Genomic DNA, 16,458 nt, shown 5'->3' with positions numbered 1-16,458 from the left:
TCTTCCTAGAGGCCATCCTGACAGGCATGGATGCTACCTCGTAAGATAGTCATGGGTTCTCTGTCCTGTGCTAAAGAATCTGTTTCCTAGGAAAGATAGGTGGCTGTCTCCATCCACAGTCCAACACGTGGCAGAGCTCAGATGAGAAAAGCTTGTAAGAAACGTTTTTTACTAGTCTAAATCTCTTACCTAAGGTTTGTATTTTTTTATTTTCTTTTTTGAATTTCTGGCCAATTGTAGATAATTCTGAATATTCAGCAGACTGAGCATTCTATCTATGTTCACGTTCCCTGTAAGCGTGTTATTGACAGTCGGCAGATATTTGAGAATGTGTTCTCAAGTCCAGGTGTCAGTAAGAAAGGCATTCATTTATTTGCTTCCCTGCTCTCCTTCTCATACTCTTTTACTCATTCTCTTCTTCTTTTCCTCTTTTTCTTTGTCCCCTTCTCTGTTTCTTGCCTCCAGGGCAGTTAGGCTTTTCCTATGATTTGGCCTGTATTTTTTCTTACATAGTGTGCACTTTTTGTCTTCTGTCTTATGAATTTTTTGACAATGTGACTGGCATAGTGTTATTTGCCTCATTTAATTTCTTACTTTTATCACTGAACATGTGTTTAGATCCAGCAATGGCTTGTGAATGCTTTTGATCACTATACAAATCCATGGTTCCTGCTGCCACAATTTCTTCACTAGTTCTAAGTAAGCTATGCTAAGGTGTGTCGCCACCCCATCCTGATTGCTTCCAGAAAGATGTCCTGAAAGTTCTCATGTCTAGTCAAGGCTTCCCTAGTCCATAGTATGTGCTGTAGTTATGGTTGATGCATCTGAAAGGTTGGCCAGAATTACTGTACCTGTCTATTGCACCTCTTTTAGCTTCCCTCACCCAGAACATTGATAATGACCATTTCTCTAATTTTTGTCAGTCCTCATTTTGGGAGAGCTCTGATTCCTTTTGTTTAAACCAGTAGCTTCTTATTGTCAGTGGCCAAATGAGTATCTCCTCTTGAGAGGCATATATTTTTCAGTCTATATATATGTTATTCATCTGTAAGATCTCCTGCCAATTGACATTATCCTGAGAAAAGAGATTAAATACAGTTTTGAAAGATCTTAATAAGATGTGAATATAGCCCCCCCACACACACGCACACACCAGCTCTAGGCTCATTCTGTATACAAATGTTTTAACTTTCATGTAATAATAGTGATTATAACTACTGATGTTTGTTCTCCTTTCTCTTAACATGTGCAGTTGAGAGATGTAGGCCTTCTTTGCCTGCCCTGCACCTAACACCTTTACTCAACACTGATGAGCTAATCGTTAATGGTTGCATGAAGGCCATATGTTAGGCTTACATTTCATGCTTGTAGTGCATTTGCCTGTAGTGTAAGTTTCCATTTGTGAAAGACATCTTTCCAATGCTCTAAGCTGTAATATATTGACATCTCAGCAATAGAGCTCCAAGGATGATCCCAAGCTTGTTTAAAACTACTTCCTGGAAAAGTTCTGTGTTTTCCTGCAGATCCCTGGGAGCTTTTCACAGTGCTGTGGTGGGGAGCACACAAGCCTGTGAGAGCACACAAGCCTGTGAGAGCACACATCAGAATCCCTCACTGACTAGGCAAATGGCTCTGCGCAATCTGTCTGCACTTAGCAGTTGATAATATACTTCCAGACTTTATTAAGAGCCATTGACCCAGAACAGATAGACTGCTCCTGTGAAAACTCTAGCTGGGGGAAGCTGTGTCCAAATAGCCAATGTGGAATAAAGAGTTGTCTGGTTCTATGAGGTATGATCTCAAACACTGGAAACTTCCATAGACTCTGTGTATATATTCTTATTACAGTTGAGAGAGACAAGCAGTGCCCAAGCTCCATATGATATTAATGTCTGTAAGAAGACCAACCACAGACATGGTGACAGAGAATATTCCTTGAATTCCAGGGAATATTAGGGCATGTTTTATGTGGGTTGTAGATCCTCCTGTCTGTATGATCACCAGGTCTATCGTTGTAGCAGGTTTCCACTCTCTCCCCTTTGCATCTCTGTGTAAATCTTAGGGAGTGTCTCAGAGACTTACTTGTTTCTTTGGCCTCCATTCCGCAGGTGGTAGTTGTAGGGTAAGGTGGATGTAGAGATTTCTTTGCTGGTCCCACTGGAAGGCTTCAGGCTTCTTTCCCTTCCCTCTGTCTCCTTATCTGAACTATGATCATGAAGTAGTTTGGGAGTGTTACTAAAGAAGACGCTAACCTCCAGGGCTTGGTATTTGATAGACACTGGAAATTAATGTACTACTGTGAGAGATGGAGCCACAGAATTTATATATTAGATTGCTGGAGCCTGCAAACCTAGAGAAGGAATATCAACAAATCCCTTCACATCAGCTAAAGCCAGTGTGCGCAGCCTACCAGCTGCTCTTGTCACCACTTCTAAGAACTCAATTTCCACCCAAGTGCATTGTCTTCATGCAGTGGGGTGACAGAGCATACAAAAGTCATCTCAGTTACACAAAGACAGCGTCATCTCTGAGGCCTGTGCTATATTCCTGTAAGGCCCCTGCTATGGGAAACATCACAATTTTGAATGGTAATTCTTAATTAAAGTTCCAATTTTGTCACATTTTTCTCTTCTATGGATTCAGATGAGTGGGCTATTTCTTCATTTTAAAATAGTATTTGCCTCCAGTAACCTAATAAAATAACTTTATTTCCTTGTATCTTTTGTGGTCCATGCATATATTATATACTAAAAATTATTTCAAATCCCATTGTATAAACAAAATAGCCACTTGCTATTTTACTTTGAACAGATACACAACAATTACTGATAGCTCCTAAAATAAAATTATAATCTCCCACACTATGATTTAAAAATCTTTCCCAGTAATTTTCATGCTTTGGGGTTTTAGACAACTTTAATTTTGCCATATAAACTCAATGGAGCATTAATAGTTCAACATAACACGTGATGTTCATGCATGAATAGCTGGCATGTTCTTTTAAGGAGAAACCCAGCCTGAGATCCAAGCTGCAATGGAAAAACTCTACTCTGAGCTTCTGCTTGTGTTATGTTAAGGCTGAGACTCATCTCCAAACAGCTGTATGATTGAGATAACGTTTTGGAATAACATCCTGTGTTTTGGTGGCGCATCACTCTTCAGGGATATTCTGAGGTTGCATTGTATTAGCACATATTTTCCCTTGTTAATTGATATCCCAGGTTTGTCCCAAGGAAAATCTACAGCTCCCCCAAACATGCTTGACAAGTTATTATATTTACTTTAGCCAAAGCCCGTGTGTGCAATATCTCTCTTGGAGGTGGTCTATTATTGGAGTCCCATATGCTTTTTGTTTGGGAAGAAAGCAGTCACTGTGTCATACTGTTACATGGAGTATTCTTTTTCAGGATGTTGTACCCTTGGGAACCATATCAGGCCAGAGTTCCCTAGTCTAATAAGACCTTTGTAACTCTCATTGTATAAAAGTCCTGGGAGGGGAGCAAGAGTTAAACAGAGAACGTAAGTCAAGCAACCATAGTAAACCACATGTGGGAACACACATCTCTTAGTGTTGGATTAAAAAGGTACTTGTTATATTAAAAAAAAAAAAAAAAGTACCGAGATGCCAAAACGTCACGTGTATTTCAGTGTAAATGTAGATTATTGTGGAATAGAAATCTCATAATATTTTAAAATTTAGTTTTGAAAGTATATGATGTGAAATAACACCACCCACAGTTTATTAATACTTTTATATTAAAATGTGATTCATATGCACTTTTTAAACTCCTCAGTTTCCTCTCAGTAAATGAAATAAAACTATGGTCAAAACTAGGACTATTTGATTAAGTTATTTTTCTTACTTGTTTTATGAGGTTTATAAGTGCTCACCAGCATCACCAGCTGTGATCCTTGTATTTTTCTGAGACATGACAAGCATGTTAGTTATATTCCACAAAGCTGTATTTTCAAAGGAAATTTTCACAATGAAAATAGAGGGTCTGTCACCATCCTTTATGACTCAGATAAAAAAAAATTATTTTCATTTTATACTATAAATCTTAGATACAGAAACGAAATGTAAGTACTTAATGCTTTTCTTCATTATGATAATATAGAAACTGAGTTATGAAATTTGAACATTTACTAAGAAAATTGATGACTTTGTAATGTTTTGAGAATCTCCTTCTCTCATTCTTTTTCAACAGCAACTGGCTCCGCAGCAGCGCATTCTAATTCACGAGGATTCCCTGAACCTGCTGAGCCTCTATACGTCCCCCTCCCTGCCCAACATCACCCTGGGACTCCCAGCAGTGCCATCCCCACTCAATGTGAGTCATAGCACCCCTCAGCCTAAACCTGTGCAAGTGGCAATTTGTACAAGAACTCTCTTTTATTTCTTGTGTATTTAGGCTTGAGAGCCTCGCGAGAGGCAGCAGCAGCAGCACCACCACCACCACCACCCCTCATGATTTGCTCTTTTCTGCTTTGTTCAAAGGCACTCAGCTCAGTTTCAAATCAGAGAACTGGTTCATGCAATCATGTACAAATAACTCACTTGAGTAATGACTTTCAATGTAAAAACAGTTGGCAGTCTTCACATGTACAAATTTAGTGGCTCCAACATCCCTCCTGTGAAGAAGAGATTATGGTCCACATTTTTACAGTAGAGGAAGCTGAGTCTGGGGAATTTAAATGCCCAAGAGTACAGACCCAGTGAAGGATTGGTAGAACTGAGCCTCCTCTGGGCCAGAGCTCAGAGGTTCAGCCAGTGACACAGAGCAGCGCATATTTATAGAAACGAATTTGTGGGTGACTTTATTTTAGGCATTCACCGATTCTGTTGGAAAGAATACCTATCTGGAAAAGCTCCTCAAGGACAACATTTTACTGTTCCCAGGAGACGTCAAGAGAATTACTTGATTTAAAAACCTTGACAACTGAAATAGGATCTTCAGGAGGGGTAATTGTCTACTCTAAGAGAAGACAGAAATAACAATTTTATACACATTCTCTAAAATAATATATATTTTACTTGTTATAAAATATTTATCAGCTTTGCACAGGATAATCCATCACAGATGTTAGTAAATTGAACTGTCCATACATAGAAATCAGATGGTAGACAATAGAGGTGAAAGCTGTCCCCCACCCTTTTCACCAGTTGTAGCACTCACTCGTCAAGCATTCTCCTAAGGCCAGTACATTAGAGTCATATATATCTTTGAGACGGATATTTTTATTAGCTCTAAAATTTTATTACATCTGTATTATTAATAGAATATAATGTCATCATCTTCTATGATTATATACCATATGGGAAGAGAAGGCAGATTTAGGATGTGGCCTCTATAATCCAAGATTTACAGAAGAAATGCATGAAAATCCTGAATTAGATACACTCCTGAAATTCCAGGGATTTGTAAACAGTTTATCTAATGAAATGTAAAATGGAAGTAGGAATTAAACTAGAAATAAGACGTGGGAATCTTGAAATCCACACTTACTAAAATATTTATATTCCTCTGGCATTTATTTTAATGGTATAGAAATACCAACCCTTACACTTCTTTGAGACACCATATGGCATTTAGGTGCCACCATTTTCTGTGCTCTCAGCCACCAGCTCTTGCTAACTCATACATGCACCACTTTTAATGTGGTCAAAGAAAAAAAAAATTTTCCCAAAGGACCCGTTCTAAAGCCAGAATGTTTTGTGCATCAATAGCAATGCCATTTTGTCCCATTGGATGAATAAACCAGTGTGGTTTGGATTAGTTTCATTTTTCTTTGCTTCCATTTTGGTGTGGATGAGGCCTTCACAATTAATTTCTCAAGCTTAGCCTTGCCTGGCAGCAGGATCTCTAATACTCCCTTCCCCCACTGCACAGCAGAAGACTTTAAGGAAAAGAGGCTGGGCCAGGCATCACTCGTGTGGTATACATTGGATTGACCCGCACTGTGACTCAGGCAAACCATTTACCTCTTCGTCCTTCAATTTCTCCATCATTGAAAATTGTTTTGCCTCCCTGGTGCACAGCAATTTTGAAAGATGAAACATAAGTTTTGAAAAGAAACATGCCACATAATTTTGAGGTATTAGACTTCTGCTTTTGTAATACCAAAATGACCACCATTCATTAAATTTTTTTGAATAGGATAATTCATTATTGCTCTTGATGATGTAATTATTATGGCATCATTACTGTGTTACCATGCCTTTCAAGTTCTTAATAACACTTTTATTTGATATCTGATTTCACTTGCAGTTTACTTTATTATACAAAAGTATCTGGGTTGTCATTTTTAATATTCAGAGATGTAGGGATCTGTTATGAATTAGTAGAAAATACATATTTAAATCAAATTCTTGTCTATTTGTACCAGTCTTCACTGAGTGAGAGAATTTTATTTTAAACTTAAATATTTGAAACTTAAATATCTGTGAAAAATTAGAGATGTTATTATAATGTATATTTTGTGTTTTTCTTGAATTCTAGAATTATCGACTGCCTTATCTTCTTCTATGTGATAGCTTTCCTTTGAGTAAATCTTAACGTTCCAATGTACCTTTTGCTCATACAGTGCTTTTTAAAGTATTTTAGAAGTAAGCTTCCTACTTATGAAGCCTGAAATTTATTTTAACCTTTTGTTAAGTTGATGCATAAAAATTGCATGTATTTATAGTTCATAACATGGCATTTTGATCTGTCCAGTGTAATGAGTTAAGCTTAATGTATGCATTTACTTTCTATACTTTTTTTTTTTTTTTTGGTGAGAACACTTAGCCACTTAGCTCCTCCTTAAGACATGTTAATGTATATTTTGTTATTTGACTGCTGATTACCTCCAAGATATACGACAAAACATTTAAACTTGTTCTTCCTACATAGCTGAAAGTTTGTGTTTACTCTTATTTTCAATATTTAACAAGAATTTTCCTTAATATCCAATGCTAAGTTGTTTCTAGTGCCTCCACTGTATCTCTTGTTAATTCTTTTAGTGTAAAAGTAGAGTACTGTCCATTTTCTTCAGAATCTAGACTAGACGTAAGTAACTTACATAATGACCAGAGGGATGACAGGGATAAGGAGCACTAATGTTTTCATTCTTTTTTGACTCAGGCGTCTAATTCACTCAAAGAAAAGCAGAAGTGTGAGACACAGATGCTCAGGCAAGGTGTTCCTCTGCCTGGCCAGTATGGCAGTGGCATGGCAACATCCTCCAGCCATGCTCCTGTAGCATTGGAGGGAAAACCCAACAGCAGTCACCAGGCCCTCCTGCAGCACCTACTGTTGAAGGAACAAATGCGACAGCAAAAGCTTCTTGTGACTGGTAACTAGCAATGACATTATTCCCAAGTCCTTTTAGGACTATTATCAGTGATCTGCTGTGACATTTCTTTAATTCAAAACTTTAAGAACAGTTCCTGTTGCTGTACAAGGGCCAAACGCATGACACTGTGGGAGGAGCTATGATCGTTATGTATTTCTGATCTGTGGGGCAGAGCTGGGAGGGACCCTTTATATATAATAAACTGCATGACTGGTTTGTGTTTTGACTACACAGACATATTCCTGATCAAGGCTTTTACACTTATGCCTTCCAGTCTCAACTGAGCCTTCTTAAGTTGTCTGTTTGGGAAATGCTTCTTCTCTTCTCTTAGAATTAGGTATCAGCATGTCTTTGTTTAACACACACACACACACACACACACACACACACACACTCACACTCACACTCTCTCTCTCTCACACACACACTCACATTTTGTTTTTCAGGTGGAGTTCCCTTACATCCTCAGTCTCCTTTGGCAACAAAAGAAAGAATTTCACCAGGCATTAGAGGTACCCACAAATTGCCCCGTCACCGACCCCTGAATCGAACCCAGTCTGCACCTTTGCCTCAGAGCACTCTGGCTCAGCTGGTCATTCAGCAGCAGCACCAGCAGTTCCTGGAGAAGCAGAAACAATACCAGCAGCAGATCCACATGAACAAAGTAAGCCAAGAAGGAGAGTTAAATATTATGAGCCCTGGGCTCCAAGTCAGGGCTCTTGTTACTGGGAATGAGAAGAGAATGCTGGGAGCAGACATAGTGCAAAGGTCCCCATCCTTGCCCAGCTGTCTGGGTTGAAGGACAGGATGACAACATCACTATTTCCATCGTTTTTGTGTTCACAGGACAGTTGAAGCAAAATTGAGATCACGGGTTAACAATATGATTTAGGTTTGAGAAGGTGTTTGTTTTAATTCGCAGACACATAAGCCCTGTGTGCATGAGTCTCACGTGTGATGCTGGGTAAATGTGCGGGTTGACAAGTCAGAAAGGTTACACAGTTGTTGGCTGATAGGACAGTGTAAGCCAGCATTGTATTTCTTGGCAATATATTTCCATCTAGGTTGTACTTATTTTTTAGTATGCCTATTTCATTCTAAAAATTTATTTGAAACAATTTCACTGAAACTTGCGGCAACTTCTTTCTAGCACCCTGATTCGTGCTGAAACAATGATTATGGTCTGTACCATAATACATGCTGAGTTTTCCTACTAAACCAACCACAAAGAAGCAGTGATTACAGAATAATGGTATCCAACAGCACCGGAAAGCACATTCTGGAAATTCATAGGGAAATAATCCCTCTCTGTCTACTGTACTCTGTGACACACAGCATGTCCTAAAGGCATTACTGTTTACTGATGAATAGATACGCGGCTCAGCTTGGTAGATGCTTTGCTACAGTGTAAAACACAGAGCACAGCAAAATAAACCCTGGTGGGCACAGATGGCATCACTGCCCTTTACATCTGACTCATGACAGTAAGAGTGAGGTCTTCCTCTTGGGCAAACCTTACTGCAAGGTCCCCTGAAGATGATCCTTTCTTCTTGGGTCTCACTCAATGATGGAGTCATGAGAAGAACGTGGGCTATAGAATCCCAAGCAGTTCTGAGCAATACTAAGAACATTTTGTCCAGCCTAGTCCCTTGCATTGTGCAGATTGCGTATTGTGAGTGGGTTGAGGTATTGAGGTGGAGTTGTGCTCTTTCCAACCTTCTTTCACTAAGGGTGTAGACCAGTGGCTCTTACTGTGGGCTGTTACCCATTTAGGGGCATCAGGGGTCACCTAAGACCATGAAAAGCACAGATATTCACATTATAGTTCATAATAGTAGCATAATTATTATCTATGAAGTACCAATGAAAGTAAGTTATGCTTGGGGTTACCACGACATGAGGAATCCTAATAACAGTTGCAGCGTCAGGAAAGTGGAGAAGACTGACCTAGACTCCTTCTGAATCATTTGAGCATGAATGCATTTCTCTACAACTGTTGACTTCCTTTCTATCGAATCAGTTTCTTCAGGAAGTAATTAACTTCCTTCTTTGCCTCTTGCAACGTTCAACAGCTTAAATGTACAGGTTTAGTATATAGTGGTAAAGTGAAGTTTGTTGTTTTGTGGCCTTCCAGAACAACTTAAGACAACTCCACGTTTTTTTTTAATGCCCATTGAGAGAAATTTATATGGAATGAAGGATTGGGAATCATATTTTTGACCACCTATTTTATTTTTTTGACTTGAAGTTAAGTTAGCTTATAAAACTAATATTGAATTGGCTAATTCTCTGCTGGCACTCATTTTTTAACATTTATCAAAATACATGGGTGTATTCTGTTGTTGATAAATTGGTTAAGTGTGTCTCTTTGAAATTACATGTGGTAAATGAGTACCTTTAGAATAATTTAGAATTTACTTTTTATGACCCAGAGTTGTCATTGTTTCAGACTCAGATGGGATGCTAATGCCACATTTTTCTCTTTGGTATCACACTAGAGGTTTTGGCAGGCGGATGCTCAGCTCAGTTTCAGGATAAAACTAAGATGAAAAGCAGGCTTTTGCATTTGAGCAATGGGCAAAGAAAATCTTATCAGCAACCTTTCCCATGTGGGGCTGATTCCTTGGAATCTGTTAAGAATTCTACCCCAAATTAGAAACAAACCTATACTTTGAGGTATACATTTATACAGTGGTTTGATTATTAAATCTTGTCTTAATTAAGTAAAATGGAGGCCAGAAAACTTCAAAGTGCAAAGCTGATCTCTATATGTTAGCTCCTCTCAGCTCGGGTGTTTAGATTACTCAAACAGGTCTCCAGTTGGCTTTTCTCCAAATATATATTCCATATGTTTAATCAAGTGGCATATGTGCATTGGATATTCTCAGGATTCTTAAATATTTTAGCTGTCTTCAATTGTCTAAGGAAACAGAGAAGAATCATATTAAATAAATATTGTACTAATATTGTATTTTTAAAGTGTTTCCAATGGGACCATCAAGAAGCAAGTAACTACTGTTCACCTTTCTTCCAAGCTGAAGAGGATATTTCTTTTTATTGAGTCATAGCCATGACTTAGATGCCAATAGTCACTACGTCTCTGAATGATATTTGTTGTATTCTATCCATTTCCTTAGAATGATTATAAGTAAGAAATAACTTCAGAAACTTTTGTCATTTTCTATTAGCATGGATGAACCTTGATGTAATAATCCTTTCCAACTGGAGCAAATAGTTGGCATCATAAAATCATGGTCCTCACTCATGAGTAGTCATAACAGGAAATAAAGCATATGTGAAAATGTAGGTGTGCAAATGGCATGCTTAAAATAGTTTTTCCTTTAAGTCTTTCAGCATTTATACATCTTCCCCCCGCCCCAAGTACTTAGAGAAAAAAAATATAAAATGAGAACATAGTTAAAAATAAAGATATCTGGGCTGTTAAGATGATCGATTTAAGTGTGCTTGCTGTCTCCCCAAAGACTTAAGTTTGATCCTAGGATCAACAGGGAAAGGGAGACAGCAGATCCCTCCAGTTCTTCTCTGACCTCCACATGAGTACCCATAGTCATACACATAAACTAAATAAATAAGTAAAGTGTAATACAAATTTTAAAAACAAGGCTATTTCTAAACCAGTATCAGGTTAAATAGTTGGCGTTCATGATTGGAAACCTCAGGGATATGGTTGAATTGCCAATAATCCTTAGAAAGTTTAGAAGGGAACCTCTACTTTATATACTCAGTACAACATATTTCAATTTTGAAGCGCTTCTGAAAAATATAATACGAAATTATTAATCCTACCTGGTTATTTAATTACCTGTTGTCTCTATTTCTGTGTGCTTCACATGGGGTATTTTGTGTCTCCCAATATTACTTGCCTGTTGTAATTATGTTATAAATGCTCAAGGACTAGCAGAAATGCAAGATTTTTATTGCAGTGTTTGCCAGCAAGTAATGGGAGCAACTTGAAAGAGAGGATAGTTCAGGTCAGAGAGCAAACTCATTTGGAATGATTTCTCCTTTTCTTCCTGACTGCGAATGCTCTGCTTCCATAGGAGGAACTCTGAGGTGCTTAACCATACAGAAATCTTCTCATATCACTTCTTTGTTGGTCTTTGTCACTTTTTTAAATGTGTATTTTTATTTCCAGTATATGTGTGTTTATACTATGATGTCTTATGTTTTGGTGAACCTTAAGACACAAAACAAAAAGCAGTTGCTTTATACTACAACCAGAAGAAGGCAGTTGTTTATTCCAACGTGTTTTGTTTCTCCTGTTGGGAGGCAAATAGAGTTCACAAAAGAAAAATTTCACAAAAATGTAAAAGATGCCCCTGTCCCCCAAAAAATAAGATGTGGGAAATTTTCTCCTGAGCCCACTTTGCGATTATATGTTTCCAGTGTTTCCCCCTGGACAATAAAACTGTGATCGAGTTAAAAGGAAACACAGTGGCTTGCCCATATTGATGATTTTTTAAACATAGTTTAACAAAGACACAAATACCCAGCCATGTCACTTTGGGAGTATTGTTTTCCAGAATGTCTTTTAGGCTTTTGAGTTGAGTACTTTAACACAGATCTCTGGCGTCCCATGTCCTCCCAACCCCCGCAATGTCATTCTGTTGTAGTCTTAATAAAATAACATTGATTTGTGTCCAATAGTTTCTGCTTTAACTGAAATTTTAATACATTCTCTAACATTTACTTTTTTAATACTCATCTCATTAAATCTACTTGATCTGGAGTTTAACACAAATTTGACTCACATGTCAAGCTGCTTGTACTCACTCAGGAGATCACCATTGAATTCTTAGTTTGGGTAGACACTGCCTTAGGCACCAGTAATCTGCATCCACCCTCCTCGAGGAAGAAGAGGTGGGCTCAAATACCATCACATTGTGCTGAGCATCAGGGCAGAGACAAGAGGATGGAAATTGAACTTTTTTGAGGAAACAACATTTGAGATTTGTTTAGTTACCGCTCTTGATTATTTTGTGTTTATGAAACTTCTTTCCTTTTTCCTTTCAGTTTTTTCTCTCTGGCTCTGTGATAAATATCTTACACATTCCTATGGCTGGATATAAGCCAACACATTTTTTAAACAAAGATAATTCAAGAGATGATATCTTATGTATGTCAAGGTTCAGCCTAGATATAAGCATTTATTATTTATTTATTACCATGATACTAGGCAGTTTGACATGAGTACTATTTTATCATAATAAAAATATGTCTAAGACAAAAATAGTAAGTTGAAGGCCAAACAGATGTTCTGTGTTGCCTTTTAACACAGGTAGATGTTCTCTTCTGACAAGCAAGGCAACTTATAGTTCTGCTCAACTCCAAAGCTGAACAAATAGGGAGTTTCCTTGGCATTTTGGGAGAGACTTTGTCCCTTGATTCAAGTTGTATCTGTTTCATTCATTCCTTTTATTGTAATTGTATTAATCGATGTTATATATCCTCTGTACTCCCCAAGATTTATAGCCATTCCTTGTCACCATTCATTTATACTCAGCACCCCGAGAGTATATTCTTTCACGTCAGTAGTCACATGAAAACATGGCATGTATGTGTTTCCTTCCTGAATTCAGTGCTAACATAGGATTACCATTTGTACTATTGGAAACAGCATGCATTTTGCCAAAGCTATTTTGAAGATAAACAACCCTATAGACATGCATATCTTAAAATATCACCAATTATGAAGCCATAGTTCATACTCATAAGCAAATTTGTACTTCATATTGGGCTTTTCTAATAAATATAACACTATTTCTGATTTACTTATGAGGTTAAATTTTGAGGCATAATTTAAGGTTTGTGCCCACCTCAGCTCTATGTGCTAAACCTGTCTACCTTAGTGTATATCTTTTCTGTGGTCTGCACCTCCCCATTTTCTGCTCCTCCTAGCTTAAATTTAAATATCACCAGCTTCCTTTACATGCAGTGTCTACTACGAGCTGAATTCTCCATGACAGCATCCTTCTATGCATTATGCCTTCATCTTTAAAAATCACCAAGAATGTTAATTTTCCAGGGATTTCATTAAGGTGGGCCAGCTGACAGCACTTCCTGTCCACAGAGCTAGAGTCTGTTCTCAACCCTTGTGTCAGTGACTTCAGTCACGTTCTTGTCACTAAGCGGATGAGAAGCTCTTGCTACTTTATGTCATAAAGCTACAGAGCTCACATTTCAAAGCGAAGCAGACATAGATTTTTAAAAAGCAAAGTCACCCTGTGATTTTTGTGTTGCTTTAGATTTGCCAAGATGATGACAAACTCCCATTTCCCCACACAGCTTCCAGTTTCCTGCGCATTGCCTTTCGTTCAGGTACTCACTTGCTTGGAAGTCGGCATAGGAGGCCTTGGTGGTGCGACTCTCTCGGGTGCCTTGTTGGAGCAAGGCTGCCAGAGCTGGCAGACAGCCCACCGTAGATGTGCGCTTAGCCCTGAGCCCCGTGGCAACCAGGCAACGTTGTACTTCCTTCTTGCGTGCTGCCACAAGGCCATGTTTTGTGAGGCTCAGACCATCTTCTTACAGGAGTTCTGAACAAGCCCATAGATGAAAGTTTACTGGCTTTATCCTGTTCTGCTGAAATGCAAATGTTGGCATCCCCTCTACGGGTGGGTGGCTGAGAAATGCCTTGTTTCAGTCTTAAGAAACTGATGAGTAGAAACTTGAACGGTGCTTTCATTTAGGAAACTGGGCATTACTCTTGTCAGGATTCATTTTTCTCCATCCATCTGACAGCTTGTTCCCATGCAGAGTCTTTTAATCACCAATTTAGGATTACATTTTGCCTATTAGATGGATAGTATCTTCAAAACCGTTAGCACCCATTGAAGGCAGTTTTTATTACAGTAAAAAAAGCTCCCTCAATTATTTATCTATCTGTTGAGGTTTATAAAAGAAACTTTGACTTTTCTCTTAAATAGATTCTGTTTTTGACATGGTTAGGCCAATATAAATAGATCCTTGTAGGTATGTGGCGTGCTTTTAAAAAATCCACTTATGCTACAAAACCAGCTTACATCACCATGGAAAATTTATATAAAAGCATTTCACTATATAATTACAACTTGATGGTTTATAATATACAGAAAATTGCTTGTTGCTTTATTATTAGATATGATGAAATCTTGTGTTTGGAAATGAAACCAAGTGACCGTTCCAGTGGAGTAATACCTAGTCTTCATAAACATCTCCCGTTTGCTCTCATAGCTGCAGGATCAAGGGAGAGACCTCAACCTTTATTTTTCAACCTGCACTGTTAATCTACTCAGAGGCATTTTTATTGAATAAAAAAAAAATATATAGCTGAATAGGACCATGAGGTAAGAGACCAGGGGAAAGAAAATGTCTGGGGAAGGAAACCATGTGAACAACTTGCCTGATGTTGTTTCCAGGCACTTCGAAAGGAGCACAGTGCTAAATAATTTGGTTGTTCTCAACTCTGACAAATACCTTCAAATGACAGAATGAAATAACTAAGACTGGGTAATGAGATTTTAACATAGCTTAAGATATCTATAGAATTAACAACGGCAAATGTACACCAGTTTCTTTCTTAGGGTTTGAGTAGCTTTTAAGTCCCCAAGTTTAGTTCCACTTTTGTTTCTTAGCCCTAAGCTCTTTCTATAAATGTTTTTCAGGCTGAGGGGTCATGGGATCCCCAAGTGTCATCTGTTCAGAATATTCCGGTTTCCCTAGGATGAGCCTCACACAGATCTATGATCCTCCACCATCACCCTTTTACTATTAACTCATCCTCCAGCTATAAAATCTCAAGTCAACAAAATCAGGGCTAGCACAGAAGAACTAATGATACCCCACAAACGACTTAGCATATTTACAACCATTATGGTAAATAATGTAAGTGAAGATAAAGAAAGCATGCTCTTTTCTTGGACTGTCCCTTAGACCTGTAAACTGACAATTATAAGCAAAGACGCTTGTGCAGGACACAGACCCCACAACTGCAAAACCGAGTCCATTTCTCTCCAAGTGAAGTTTCTGTAGCCTCCTGCAATTATTTATTAGTTCGGCAACTTTGGTCAGAGTATTCAACCTTGTATCCAGTCATTCTCTATTGAATGCATTTCAGAGGCTTAGAGAAGAGGATGGCTTGAGAGGACAGGGTTTGTGGCAGAGCTCTATGAACATGGCAATCCCCACGCAAACCACGGCACGTGTATTCTTAGACAGCGCTATAGTTGTTTTCCGTATTAGGTTAGTAAAACGCCTGTCTGAAAGCAGTAGAATGTTTCCACAGCACACACTATAGCACTTGCCTCAATAGCCACCAGGCACTTGTTGTGAGCCAAGCCACCATATTCTGCACCAGCCCCCTCATGTACATCTGCGTTCATCATGGAGCAGGCCTTCTTTTCTCTTCGGAACAATGTTATGGTTATTGAAATGTGATTTCCACACAGTAAAACAGATTCCTTTTGCTACGCAGTTCAGTGAGTTCTGACAAATACATGTTGTCATATGATTACCACAATCGCTGCATATAATGACTCCCCCAACTTCCCTCCTGCCGTTCCTCTGCAGTCCACTTCTAATCTACCTCCTGGCAAAGTAATTATGTTTTTTAAACTAAGGATAGAAAACAAGGCATATCACAAACACAGGAAATTGTTTATATTAATAACATACAACCCAAAGCTCTATCTGGTATACTCTATAAAATGCTCAAAGAATTACTTTCAGGGATCACAAAGAGTCAACCTTGGGTGCAGGATCCAGGCTGAGAGTTGTCTCTGTGGGCCTGTTAAGTGTCGAAATATTTCCAATTTCTAGTCATATATGAAAATAGAAAGACCTCAGATAAAATCCTATATTTTTGGCATTATTAAAAAAATTCAGTTGCCGAATTACTGTTCATTCTTGCTTGATCATTGCTCATCTGGGTTCCCTGTCCCTACTCTTACATGGTACCTGAACTGCTTTCAGTTTGCAAGAGGGAAGGATTGATCACTGTGGAGAAGTTGAGAGGGGCAGGAATAGACGAGGAGAGTGGTTGGAGGACACTGACATTTGAGCTACTGTCTCCACTGAGACCCACTGCAAAGCCACCAAGAATAAAATTCCTCCTCCCATTATTCCTTT

The 16,458-nt window shown here is 38.4% G+C and overlaps 1 protein-coding gene across 1 annotated transcript in view; it reads left to right on the top strand.

Moving 5' to 3' along the window:
- Positions 1–16,458, top strand: part of Hdac9 (histone deacetylase 9) — a 792,898-nt gene that overhangs the window by 438,594 nt on the left and 337,846 nt on the right. The window contains exons 9-11 of the mRNA XM_051144941.1: positions 4,209–4,331; positions 7,125–7,335; positions 7,782–7,999. Coding sequence (XP_051000898.1) covers positions 4,209–4,331; positions 7,125–7,335; positions 7,782–7,999 — 552 coding nt within the window. The remainder of the gene's footprint in view (positions 1–4,208; positions 4,332–7,124; positions 7,336–7,781; positions 8,000–16,458) is intronic.

This window comes from Acomys russatus, chromosome 1, assembly GCF_903995435.1.
Source record: "Acomys russatus chromosome 1, mAcoRus1.1, whole genome shotgun sequence".
Lineage (NCBI taxonomy): Eukaryota > Metazoa > Chordata > Mammalia > Rodentia > Muridae > Acomys > Acomys russatus.
This window is presented reverse-complemented; position numbering and strand designations above follow the sequence as displayed.